This window comes from Lutra lutra, chromosome 2, assembly GCF_902655055.1.
Source record: "Lutra lutra chromosome 2, mLutLut1.2, whole genome shotgun sequence".
Taxonomy (NCBI): Eukaryota; Metazoa; Chordata; class Mammalia; order Carnivora; family Mustelidae; genus Lutra; species Lutra lutra.
The window spans coordinates 161,911,343-161,925,230 of record NC_062279.1 but is presented as its reverse complement, the minus strand read 5'-3'; the positions used below and the strand labels follow the sequence as shown (position 1 = coordinate 161,925,230).

Sequence of the window (13,888 nt, the reverse complement as noted above, 5' to 3'; positions counted from 1 at the left end):
TTTGGTTTTGTTGGGTACAAAAGGTATGTGTTTTTGTAAAATTTATTTTAGATCTTTCAGTCTAAGATTTTTTTCCTTCCACATCTTTTGCTGCAAGTTCTCCTGCTCAACCCGATTTACTTTGATCCCTGGATAAAGGAGAGGCTCATCAGCATTGACTTTTAACTCCTTTCACTTTGGAAACCTCTTTATGAAGCCTCCTTTTCCTGAAGTCAGGTTGGACAGAATCAAATCCTGCTCCTTTTGATAAATGTTTCTACTGCATACTAGGTAACTCACCAGCAATCACTAGCAGAAGGCCTCCTAGGGGGCTACCGTGGCCATCTGGTCTTTTATGTTCCAGTCCACACAGTGGAAGCCAAACCAAGGTTGGGCTGACAGCAACTGCATGGTGATTTTCTCTCTGGATTCCAAAGACACCCTTGCACTATTTCCATTTCTAATCCCGTCTACCCATCCACATAATAGATCAGCAAGACTAGTGTCCCCAAATTGAGCTCAAGTTGTAAAGGGAAAAAAAGTTTGCATTGTTTCTTTTAGCTCTATCCTTCTGAGTTTCCAAATGCCTCTCTACCTCTCACCAAACAGGGAGATTTGTGGACACTGGGGACAATTTGGCTCTAGTTTATTTAATTCTATTAGGTATACACACAGGGTCTGAGATTATGAACACTTTGCTCTTGTGATTTCTAAGTTTTAATGAACCAGAGGTACCTCTCTCTATAAGACATTTTTCTCCATTGAAGAATGAGAGCTGGGGTCTCTAGTATCCCAGGCTGAGGCTCCCATAATTTGTGCCAATAGAGGCGTTCGGTGACTTGCACAGAAGTTAACTCTTCCCTTTCCAAGAAGCCCAGGAAAATAGATGAATTCTACCATTTAATCACAGACATTTAAACCAAAGAGCATTTTAAGAAAGTGAAAAAGGTTCTTTATTCCTCAGTTGAGCTCAGTGATTTTTTTTTTTCTTTGAAGGGGGATGGGTATGGAAAATAAAAAAATATATATCATTCTGGCCTCCTTTAAAGCAGTAGATATTAAATATAGATGAGATAAGTCAGTTCTCCTTTTAAGACTTATTAAGGATACCCCGTCTTCTCTAGGGCCACAGAATTCTCCCACATTTGCTAAATAAAGTGGAAGGCTCCCTAGTTTTAAGGGGTTTGGTTGGTCGTTTTGCCTAGGGTAGTATGTGGAGTATACTGGAAAGTCTGCACAGAAGGAAAAAAAACCTGTGCTCTTTTAAAAGCATGGATTCTGAAACCAACTGCCTGAGTTTGAGTCCCAGCTCCATCTCTTATTACTTAATCTTCTCTAGGGCTCAGTTTTCTCATCAGTTGAATGGGGATAATAATAGCACCCATTTCATAGATGGTTATGAAATTAAGTGAGATTGCTCCTGGAATGGTATGCTTAGCACATTGCCTGGCATATTCTGTGTTATATAAACATTAGTGACCATTTTGGCAGCTATGCCTCCATTTCCTCATCTGCAGAATGGGGATAATAATGAGGATGAGAATGAGGATTACGTGACTCTCTTTCTAGGTAGCTAGCTAGCTAAATGAGATATAGATCTATTTATAGCAGTGTGGATGGTATGGAGGGCGACTCACATGATAACTGTTACTATTGTTGCACAAATTGTGAATGTTTTCCTTAGCCCTGGAAGGGCAGCATGTGAAATGGTTAAGAACCTAGAACCCGAGCTTGGACGTCAAATCTGACTCTACTCTCATTAGCTGTGACCTCGTGGGAGTTAGTTATCTTACCTCTAAGCTTTGGGCTTTTCATCTGTAGATTGGGACTCACACTACAATCTCCTTTACACGGTGGCTGTGAACACGGATTGAGACAGCTCTCTATAAAGGACTTAGCAGGCACTCGGCATATCATCAGTGTTCAGTAAACATTTGCTAATATTTTCAGACGCTTTCTTGTAACTGTTTGATGGGAGTTAGGCAGAGGGTTCCGGTAAGAATGTGATTTGGGAAGCAGCGCTTTTCTGGAGATAACTGAGAGGCAGCTGTCTTGCTGTTTGCAGATGTGGTCACCCTCCTGGGCTTTCTCTATGCCTCCAGTGGAGAAAACACAGGCATTGTGAAGAAGGTCCCGAGGTTTCACAACCGAGAGCTGGAGGCCACCCGACGTCAACGGATAGATTACCCCGTGTAAGAATGGGCGGATGATGGGGGCTGGTGGGGTGGTCCTCTGTTTAATCTGAAGACCAGGCAGGCTCGTGGAATCCCTCAGGAGGTCACACCTTGGTAATATGTTTCTGGAAAATGTGGAGATCCACACAGCTTGGACAGAATTTTTGGCCCAAAGCGTTCTTGAATTATTCTTGCCACTAGCAGTCCTCAGTTTGCCTTGGACTTTCTGTGTTGGTCCCAGGAATGACACGAACAGGGGAGCAAGGTGTCGGAGCCTCAGGCCTTGCAAGCTTTCAGGTGCAGGCAGCCACAGCCAGCGCCCACTGCTGCCTTCACTTCGCTCTTTTGGTCTTGAAAGATTGGATGAGCTGCTCGAAATCTCACAACTTCTGATCTCCTTCATTGATTTCAGCAAAACCCAGATATATATATTTTTTCCTTCTGCTGAATTGAAGATGCTGAAAACAGTTCCTGGTTCACCTCAGACTGGATGGATTTAGCAGAGTGATTTAATTCTTCCCATGCTGCTGGCTGTAGAAAGATCTTGAGTCACTTTACTGAGCGTATGTTCTTGCTAAGCTTCCTTGTAATAACTTATCTTCATGAGCTTGCTCAGCTGGGTGGGTCAGGAGGGAGCTGTGTGGCACCATCTGTTTGCATATCTTACCAACTGATTCTGAGGCCAGATTAGAAAGCCCAGAAAATTCTAAAGGACTTGTTTGGATATATCCCCAAAGAACCTGGGGCCACGGCCACGTTAACCCAAACTGTGAATTGCTTACTGGGGTCATGGTGAGAACTCTGTGCATTTGTTTTGACCTTGATTCCTATTTTGCCTGCAAAATGCAATGACTCCCAGCTCCCCATCTTGGAACTGCTGGTCACTAAGACAATGTGTGGTGTCAAGCAAGTGTTGAGCTAATATTTGCTGAGTGACGGATGGATCACACATCTTGGCTAAATGTGTCCTAGTTAAGTTGACTACTGTTATTTTATTCTCACCCCACAAATCACAGATGTACAATACTTTTTTTCAACTAAAATAGCTCCAGTCCAGAAATGGAACAATTAGATTAGTTGTTCCATATGGGTCAGCCGGAACTGTGATCCTGAACAACCTAATGTATGCATTAAAATAGTATCTACGTGTCCCAATTAACATATAGCGATGCCATTTGCAGATTACGACACTTTTCTACCTTAAGGCTTTTATCTTGGAAGGAAACAAAATTGCTCAAAAAAGCCTAATTATGTTTTTTTCTTTTAATCATTGAAATTAGAATAGCTTCTTATCAGATCACCTCTTATTAAAATCCAGATTTTTATTTTATGTCTGACTTTCTCAACCTTAATCAAGAATTTAGATGGCAAGCATGTGAGATTCTCCAAAAGACACAGAAACAGAGTTTTTGGTGCAAGGCACAATATCTGCTAGTTTTGTACAATGATCTTTAACTCCTGTCTTTCGCAGTTACAATAACTACCTCCTTTGTCTCAAAAATCAAGCTTTGCAAGCTGATCTCCCATGATGAACATGAAGGCAAATTCATCCCTTCATTGGAAAGAAAGCAATTTACTTGGTCATTGTTAACTATAATTACCTGTTCTTGGATGATATCAATCTGCAGATTTTTTTTCTCTCCTCACTCTTGTAGGTTTACTGTTTCATTGTGGCTTTATTTACTCCATTATTGCAAGGCCAATCTCTGTGGGATTCTGTACTTTGTTGATTCTAATGAGATGTATGGCACACCGTCTGTATTCCTTACTGAAGAGGGTGAGTATGAAACGGAACATTTAAACTGATAAACTGATATCGTGGTTTCCTTATGCTCTCTTGGTGGGTGTGTCAGGAATTAAGGAAGATACCATCAACGTGGCGGTTCAGTGAGAGCGATGATTTTCAAATGCAGCTTCCCAGGAACCTCTTTTTTTCCTGGAAGCTTAAAACACGTGTCTTCTTTACAAAGGAATTCACTTGTGTGGTCTTTTGTTTGCTTTGTTCGTGTTTGCAGGGAGAAGGCCCATATTCTGACTGAAGAGCTCCTTAGGCCAATTGTTCAAAACGTGTAATCACTTCATGCCTTCCTAAGTTTTTGTTTTGTTTGTTTGTTTTTTGGTCATTTCTCACGAGTTTTAATTTTTCTTGTAGGCCACTTGCACATTCAGATGCATCTTGTCAAAGGAGAAGATCTTGCCGTGAAAACGAAATTCACCATGCCTCTGAAGGAGTGGTTTCGACTGGATATCTCTTTTAACGGAGGCCAGGTATCTGTGTGCACGCTCCGTGAAACCCTTCATCTTAGGCACTGCAGTAAAGGGAGGGAGCGGGGGTGTCTGCGGGAGCAAATGTGTGCTAAAGGATAAGCTCTTTACAGCTCTATACTTCTTCAATCAAACTTTTATAGATGGAAGTTTATTTTTTTTTCTGATTTTGATAAAATGCCATCCCATTTAATTAACTTCCAAAGTGCTTCTTTTGACCGTATTGTGAATGAGTAAATAATATAGTTGCTCTATGTCCACAATTATCTGAGCAATTCAGTTTTGGGTTTTTTTTTTTCCCCCTGTCTCAAGGGAGATAGGCTTTGTGGAGATAAATGTTAAAATAATATCGGTCATGTTTATACACTGTTATCAGATCTATGCCTTTTCTTTTCTTTTCTTTCTTTTTTTTTTTTTTACAGGAAATTTATTAGTTAGTTCAGCCAAGAAATGGTTTGACTGTTTTTGGCAGTTACACAACTGCTGACGTTTGGTATTAAACAAATAATAACCAACAAACCTAAGTGATCGTTCTGGTGGGACAGAGGGGGTTTATCTACTGTGTACTATTAAACAGTGCACATAACTGTTTCAAACTCTCATAACGTAGATTTTATGGATTATGGCAAATCTGTTGTTATAATTGAAGACCATTCCATTTCTTGATATACTTGATGCCGATGTGCTACTTTTTTTCTCGCTACTTTACTTCCTCATCAGCTTTTCTTATTGATTTGTGATTTTCCAGCAACAGAAGTGGAAGAGACGTGTTATTTGTCTCATGTATTAGATAATAGACAGGCTTCCCTTGGTGTTTAGGTTCATCACATTTTCTTTTCCCGGAGAGACAAGAAATCAGGTCAATCCTTGTTGCCTCCCTAAGAAGAATCTGTAAAAGGTTAGCTGGAATTTTTGTGTGTGTTTGTTGATTTCCTTAACAATGTGAGGTGACCTAGCTCTGGTCTGTGGTCCAGCTTTCCATTTATATAAGGATTAGGATAGCATTAGAGCTTGGTTGCTGCTTGCTCCTGAGGTGAAGGTCAGCTCAGTACTCTGTGTCACTTAAATGGGTCTCAAATCATCAGAGCAAGTCACAGATTTATTTTGCACCTTATGTATGCAAGGCTCTTTGCTCACGGAGTTTATCGACTGTTTATGGGAGAAGCGTTAAGCAGGTGAAGGGATGTTATAAGGAGAACTTAATTACCAAATGATTCATATTAACTCAGGGAAGAGAGGTAGCGCTTCATGCTGGGATGCTCGGGGAAGGTTTCACAGAGAAGATTCTTACGGATTGGGTGGAATTGAATTGGAGGGGAGGGGAGAGAACATTGTAGCACATCATTGGGGTTATCAGATAAACCAGGTTGGAGTAGAAATTGGCAGCCTGTAGAAAACTAATAGGAGAAAAAAAAAATGTCTGTAGGGCTAGAATGTCGACAATCTTGAATATTAAGAAATCTGGATTTCTATTCCCAAGGTGGCAGGGCATCATGGAAGATTTTGAGCCAGAGTAGAGCAAATCAAAGTAGTCCTTTAATTAAGGAGATGAATTTAATTTAGCAGAGTACACGATGGGTAAGGATTAGAAAGACCAGATGGGAAGGAAAGAAAAAAGAACTAGGGTTGGGTGGATTTTTTTTTTGTTTATTTTTGTTTTTGGTAGACTTTTGCCTTTTGTCCTACTTTATTTTCCATCTTATCTCATCTTCCTAATATATCTGTAAATCTCCAAAATAGTATTACTGTTTTTCCACATGACATCCGCCACTCTGGTGGGACAGCCATCCTCATTGTTTGGACTAAATGGACCAGGGACTTAAAGCCGGTGGCTGGTTTAGAGAAACAACAGACTGGAGTCATTTTCTTCTCTGAGCCAACATGCTGCATGTGGAGAATTGGGTTGGTTTTTATGTGTTAGTTTGTCTCTCCTAGACACAGTGTTGTAGCCATACCTCCGAGTCCCTCATTAGCTCAGCACACGTTTCCTAAATCCTTGCTCTGTGCTCTTACTGGATGTTGGGGGCAGAAGGAACTCCTTAGCTCCAGGGGCTTATGTTGTAGTAGCCGTCCAAGACACACGAAGAATGCATGACAGCTCACAACATTATCAACAAAAACATTGTCACTGTTGAAACGACAGTGACGATTCTCCGCGCTTAGGGAAAGAAAGTGGGGAACAGCAGTGCGTGAGGAATGCTCAGCACCCACTTGTTGCTCCCCCTAAGGCTGTCATGGAATCAAAGGAAAATTTCATAAACCCCTTGTAGTATCTTACGCACTTCCTTCTCTTCCTATGCAACAGACGTTTGAGCAGAAGTACACCAAGCAAAACCACGGCTTGTAGCTTGGAAGTATCTGAACCCCACTGGGGGAAACTGTGTGATGGATATGGTTATGATGTGAAGTCATTTGGAGAAATTAAATTTCTTTAATCTTAAAATATACACAGGGCTAGTAAAGTATTCATTTTATTTCTGCAGAAATGGATCAGGTGAGAGACTACGCAGCCCATTTTGTGCGTAATTAATACCCAGGACTGTATTTATGCTGTGAGGTGTTGGGGCCTAACTGATCTTGTGTATTTCTCCCACACAGATTGTAGTCACCACCAGCCTTGGACAGGATTTGAAAAGCTACCATAATCAGACCATTAGGTAAGGGCAATATTTTCTTTTTATTCAGCATTATGTTGGATAAGGATTAGGAAATCTTCTAATGTTAGCCCTCAACCCTAATGTTCTTCCCACACTTCCTTATTCAGTTCTTGAGCATGGACTGTGTTGCAGCTGCCCTATAGCTCAGTCTTTGCAATCTTTTTTTTCCATCTGCAAACTCCCCTCTCTTCCCCCACAACATTTTTTCTAAGCAAGAGGAACTATTCCTCTCTCCAGATCTCATTGTGAATTCTTCCTTTCATGTCACTTGATAATTCATTTTCTTTGAAAATTTTCTCCTAGGAAGGATTCTGAAAAATAAATAACGTATTAATGCTGCTTATTGAGAATGGTTGGTAACTTTGGCCCTAGTATAAAACATAAAAGCAGACAGTCTTCATATTTATGTTCATAATCTAAATTTGAAATGCATGCAACTATTGATATTGGTGTAACTTTTCATCCTCATGTAACCATTCTCCACAAGAGTTACAGAAACTGAGAACTGGGTCCTTTGCCTTGCATTTCATAATTTTTACATTTGCTTCTACACTCCTGTCTGATAGCGGGGTTTCTAGTGGTAGAACCATGGGGCAGCCTCCTTTGGGCACTCAGGATACCTCAACATGGCTAGACCATATATATATAATATATGTATATATTATATATGCTATATCTATCTATCTATCTATATATATATATATACACAGTCAAATGCTTAAGTGTAAAAAACAGACACAAAAACTACCAGCTTTGTATGTATAATTTAGGTATATGTGTATAATACACATGTACCAGCTTTGTCTGGATAATTTTAAAAAATGTATCAGGTGCTTTGGCTGGGTATGGGGAGGCTCATGCCTCCCTATTGTAGTTACTTTACTACAGCAAACAAGAAGCTGTCTCTGAACAGGCTCGTTCACTCAGACTCCTCACACAATCCAGATTTTCTTGGAAACCAATTATTGAAGAAAGGAACACAAGGAGAGGTAGAGACAAGGGAATGGGGGGCCATACACCCTACTTTTCTCCACCCACCACCACCACCTTCCCTCCCCTCCCGCCATTCCAGTTTACATTTAAGTCAAACTAATGGCTTTTAGGCGCTGGGCCCATAGAACAATTCTTATTTTCATGGCCGGATTAAATTATTACAGTTATAAGAAAAGGCTAACGGGGTGTTATTCTTTAGCCTGCAAGGAGAAGGTTAGGGGTGACATTGACAGCTGTATGGGAACTGAGAGGCTGAGGCCTGAGAACAGAGGGGAAGCCTGAAAGGGGACCATGTGGACTTAGGCCAGTCAGAAAGAGTTCAATGGACATGAGTTTTGTTGTAGAACAGAGTTCAGGAACAGGAGAGGCCTGGGAATTTGCTTTGGAGAAACAATGATGCGTCTGGTGTCCCTGCTGTGCACAGTGGGCCCCAGAAATCGAGGGTTTGCATTTGGAGATGTGAAGGCTGAAATAATACCTTCTCCTTTCTCTCCTGACACCCACCCCTGACCCCAGGACATTTTTGACAAAAGATTGATTTCATAGGCTCTTTTTCATTCTCTGTGTAAGGGCTTCTTTTCACGGTACATCCCAGGGACCTAGATGCTGGCCTGGGTGAACTGTAGATGGAGAGATCACAGGGTGAGCCAGTCCTGGGCCCAGGAGGTGGAGAGGGAGACCCAGGCCTTCCACATAGTATTTAAGGAGGTGCCAAAAAACTCGGTAATTGTATTAGTTTGCTGGGGTTGCTGGAACATAGTACCACAAGCTGAGTGGCTTAAACAACTGAAAATTGTTGCCTTACATTTCTAGAAGCTAGAGGTCCAAGATCAAGTGTCGGTAGGGCCGTGCTCTCTCGGAAGGGTCTGGGAAAAGAGCTGACCTAGGCTCTGAGCCTGCCAGGCCTCTCTCCAGCTTCTGACAACTCTGGGGGCTGGAGTGGCAGGGCCCCAGTCTTTGCGCCATTTTCCCTGTAACTGTGTGTGTGTGTCCTTCACATTCTGCATTGTGTAAGGACACCAGTCATGCTGGACGAAGGGCCCATTATGCTAGTGTGGCCTCATCTCAACAAATTACATCAGCAGTGGCCCTCTTTCCAAATAAGGTCACATTCCGAGAGTCTGGGCATTCAGACTTTAACATAGGAATCTGGGGCTGGGGATGGGGGGGCGCAGGGGGGAGATAAATGACATTTACTATAATATTGTAAGAAATAAAAAATTAATGTCAGAAATATATAATGAACAAGAAAATAAAAGTTTTAAGTAAATACAGAATCCGTGTGATCATATAAGATCCAGAGAGGAGGACCAATGTTCAGATACAGACCCATTCGACATTCTTCTTCAAACATTGAAATGATCCCTTACCTGGTAATGGGGCAGTCTCCAGACCCAGGAGTGTCCCTGGCTACCTCCTCAGCTGCCTTTCCTGTACTCCTGGGACCTCACCCATCAATTCAAGAGCTGAAGAGTTAATGTCAGGCCTATCTGGGATTCCTGTGGTTGGATATTTGGAATCTCATCCATCAGAGAGGTTTTAGAGTGGGCCAAGCCCGTGAACTAAACATCAGATATTTCAGATGGTCATAGGTTTACTCCTTGTTGTCATGTAAACATAAGGATAGCTGCTGTCCCGCCAAGGTGGTGTGGAAAGATCCATAATTAAGTGCTCAGAAGTGCAGTGCTCCACACAAATGAAAGGCTGTCAGTGACACTGGGTGGGGGCAGGTAACAACTTCACGCCTATACAGTGTTTATCCTTCATTCATTTATCCAATATATGCTCATTCGTCCAACACCTCGACCACAAACCTGACCCAGTGCAGACTCTAGGAATAAAATGATGAACAAAAAGGATACAGTCAGTCCTTACCTTCAGGAAGCTAAAAGAAAGGCAGAAAGGAAGAAAGAAAGAAGGAAGGAAGGAAGGAAGGAAGGAGGGAAGGGGAAAGAAAAGAAAAAGAAAGAAAGAGAGAGAAAGAAAGAAAGAAAGGAGGGAAGGAAGAAGGAAAGGAAAGAAAGTGGGGGGAGAAGGAAGGAAGGAATGGGAGGTAGGAAGGAAGGGAGGGAGGGAGGGGCAAGGGAAGGAAGGAGGAAAGGAAGGGAGGGAGGGAAAGGAAGGAAAGGGAAAGAGAGAAAAGAAAGAAAGAAAGAAATAAGAAGGGAGGGAAAGAAAGGAAGAAAAAAAAGAAAAGAAAAGAGAGAAGGAGGGAGGGAGGGGAAGGAAGGATGGAAGGAAGGAAGGAAGGAAAGAAAGAAAAAGAAAGGAAGGAAGGGAGGGAGGGAGGGGAAGAAAGGAAGAAAAGAAAAGGAAAGAAAAAAAGGGAGAGAGGGAGGGAGGGAGGGGAAGGAAGGAAAGAGTACCAGTGGGAGAGACAGATCTTAATTTCATAAATAAATATAAAATTACAAATCATGGGGAATTCTGGAAAGGAATTGAACAGGGTAGTTTCAAAGGACACTCAAGAGGGTCAGAATTTACAGCAGGTCCCAAAGAAGTGACATTTGAGATGATGATTACTCTTAAGGGCAGAGAGGTCAACCCATCTGCAGCTTTAGGTTTCCCCTATTAAAGAACCGTGGAGCTGGAGCTATTTTCTGGTTGTGAGTGAGGTTTATTTAACAACATCAGAGATTCGTTCAGGCTGCTGGAGCCAGGCAGTAATAAACCAAGGTGGTCTCCTATGTCCAGATAAGTGTAAAGATAGTTTGCCAGTGTGCCCAATGTTTCCAAAAGGGATGGCCTGGGCTTTGGAACTGTCTAGCTCAGCTTTTATGTCTGTGAAATTGATGACCGTCAAGCAGGGCACACGCAGTACAAGGAAGCGCTTGCAATCCCTGGCAGCCATGGAGGATTTTAGAGGAGAAAAATGTAGAGGCTCTGAGGTGATGGAGAGCAGGCAGGAGAGATTTCCTATTTCGCTGATCCTTTTGGATTCCCAGACCCAGTTCCAAGATGGGGGAGGGCTTCCCTCGTACCCACACCAAGCAATTCTGAGACATCAGCAGGGTATCCAAGAATTCAACTCAAGCCCAACACTGTCCATCCAGAGATAGCATCAGATGCCATAGGGGAAGGGTCAGCCCTACAAGACGACCCTTACCCCACTTTAGATGCTATCTGCAAGCTCTGGAGATTGGAGGTTCCAATGACCTTCTCCTTAGGTTCATTTGATTTGCTAGAGCAGCTCCCAGAACTCAGAGAAGTACTTACTTAACATTTATTTACCCATTTATTAAAGTATCTGCTATAGGATACTAATCAACAGCCAGGTGAAGAGATACATGGGGTGACGGCTGGGAAAAGGGCACAGAGCTTCCATGCCCTCTCCGGGTATGTCACTGTCCCTGGCCTCCGTGTGGTCACCAACCTTGAGGCTCTCCCCCAGTCCTTTAGGGTTTTTAGAGAGGCATCATTACATAGTCATGGTTGGCTAAGACATTGGCCATTGGCTGGTTCAATCTGCAGCCCTTCTTCCCTCCCTGGAGTTCAGGGAGTGGAACTAAAACTTTCAATCCTCTCGTCACCTGGTTGGCCCACCTGGTCCAACTCTGACGTTGGGCAGAGTCACCTTCTTTGATATAACAAAATACATCTTTACTACTTTCAAAACAGGAGATCCCAAGGGTTTGGGGAGCATTGTGAGCCAGGAACTATGGACAAAGACCAAATGCATCTTTCTTTCTTTCTTTTTTTTTTAAGATTTATTTATTTTGGAGAAAGAGAGGGAACATGTGTGTGCATGTGCATGGGGGGCAGGACAGAGGGAAAGAGAGCGGGAGAGAGAGAGAAATCTGAAGCAGGCTCCACACTGAGTGCCTAGCTTGATGCAGAGCTCGATCTTACAACCCTGAGATTGTGACCTGAGCTGAAATCGAGAGTGGGAAGCTTAAACAACTGAACCACCCACATGCCCCCAAATATTTATTTCTTATAAACCACAATGTTGCAGTTGTATTATGATAATGATTAAAAAGAAAACAAAAATTACAGTCCAGAACCAGGGGGACCAAGTAATTTATTAATTAGTTGAAAGATTCAGTTAAAGCAAAGATCCATTTAAAAAGATACCATAAACATTTTATTTTAATTAGAAAAACCCAGAAATGTACATTCATCTGCCAGTCTTTCCAGATAGAGCCTTTCTTTTGTTCCAGATCTACCGATTGGAGTTCCCTGTGGTCTTCCTGGCATAAAGGGCACCCAATTCCCATTTCTTACAAATAGAAAGAGAACAAAGACACTCTTGAAACTATCAAAGCCAAGATATGTCTAGATTTCTTACATTTTTTCCCTAATCTTTTACAGTTGTCCTAATTCCACCCTTTTAAAGCAACCGTTTTTTTCTGTGTCAACCCAAAATATTCAACTTAATTGTTACAGAATGAACAATGCTTTCTTCCCAATGCATATTTTATTGAATGACATCATAGTTCATTAAATTGTGTAATTACAATGACCATACAATTGGCACTGTCAAGTTTGGGAATAGACACTTCTCATTCTTACTAAGTTTGCGTTCCGGCAATGGATTAGGTTACTAATTATAACCGTAGTTACCAGTTATGGGGCCTACTATGTGCCAGGTACTGTTCTAACTGCTCTGTTTAAATATCAGTTTATTTAATCCTCACAACAGCCCAGTAGGTAGGTACTACCGTCATCTTTATTCAAACGACAGAAGACTAAGGCTCCTCCGGAGAGTGGGCTCTGACCAGCGAGCATCCAGCACGTTGCAGGGATAGCCAGTAGGGGCGCTGGAGAGCTGGTTGAGCCGAGTCCCGTTAAGCACGCTTCTATTGTAGAAGCCTTGTGTTTTATATCCATCAAGAGCCAGGTATGAGTGGTGACGGTGGCTGGAATGTTAAATCTTTCTACGGTCTTGAAAAACAAAATCAATTCACAGCTCTCGGAGATAATAACTTTGTGGTCCCTGTGGAAAATAAAGAGAAAGACCATCAAGCCCGAGATTCTGAAATGAAAAATATCGGGAGAAGCAGCTCTCCTTTTCCATTTTAGCTGCATTCGTGTAAAGCTAATTTCTAAGCGTTCACTTCTGCTGCCTTCTGTTGACGTTGTCAGAGTCTCATTCCTTCTCCCTTTCGTCTTCCTCTCCAGCCAGGTGAACCTGCTACAGTTCGGGTTCCTTGGTAACAGTCAGTACATCCCCTCTCTTGGGATAACCCCAGGTTGCTTGGCTTTTCTGATCTAACTGCTGGTATCTCCCTCCATCCCTGTTGGCATCACCCTGGCCCATTGCTCTCACGACTCGCCGGGCTCCTGGCGGCTTGCCTGACATTTTGTTTTCTTTCCGTCTGCTTCCATCTGCCCTCTGTCTTCCCTGGCTCTTTCCTCTTTGCCTGACTTCTCACTTGATGCTTTTCTTGGTCCTCCCCCCAACCTGCTGTCCTCGTAGGTCTGATACCGCCTCCTTCACCTACCCTATTTTAGTTTTTAAATAGGCAATAAATGGGGCTGTTTAAAAAAAAATCAAAATGATATGAAAAGATAGTTAGATGTCTTGCTTCAAGCTCTGTCCCCATCCACTCCATCCCCTACCTCCTACGCCCTGGGGAAAAATTATTATTAATTTCTTGCAGTATGTACTTAACAGAGTTTTTAAAATGCAAATACAACAAAAAGATCCATTCTCCTCTTTCTTGGATAAAAAGTATATGCTCTTTTTTCCACACTTTTGTTTTACTTTTTTTCACTTTAATACACTGGAGATCCCTTCAGTTTACAGAGCCCTCCGTTCCCTTTTTAAGCTATATATTTTTAAAAGGCTCACATTTAGTGTCCATTGGATGGCCTGAC

General features: G+C 42.2%; 1 protein-coding gene across 1 annotated transcript in view; it reads left to right on the top strand.

Annotated features, from left to right (window-relative positions):
• The window catches only part of SEL1L3 (SEL1L family member 3), a 99,876-nt gene that overhangs the window by 21,623 nt on the left and 64,365 nt on the right, over positions 1–13,888 (top strand). Inside the window, exons 3-6 of the mRNA XM_047719046.1 lie at positions 2,045–2,171; positions 3,809–3,930; positions 4,306–4,421; positions 7,017–7,075. Of these exons, the coding sequence (XP_047575002.1) occupies positions 2,045–2,171; positions 3,809–3,930; positions 4,306–4,421; positions 7,017–7,075 (424 nt within the window). The remainder of the gene's footprint in view (positions 1–2,044; positions 2,172–3,808; positions 3,931–4,305; positions 4,422–7,016; positions 7,076–13,888) is intronic.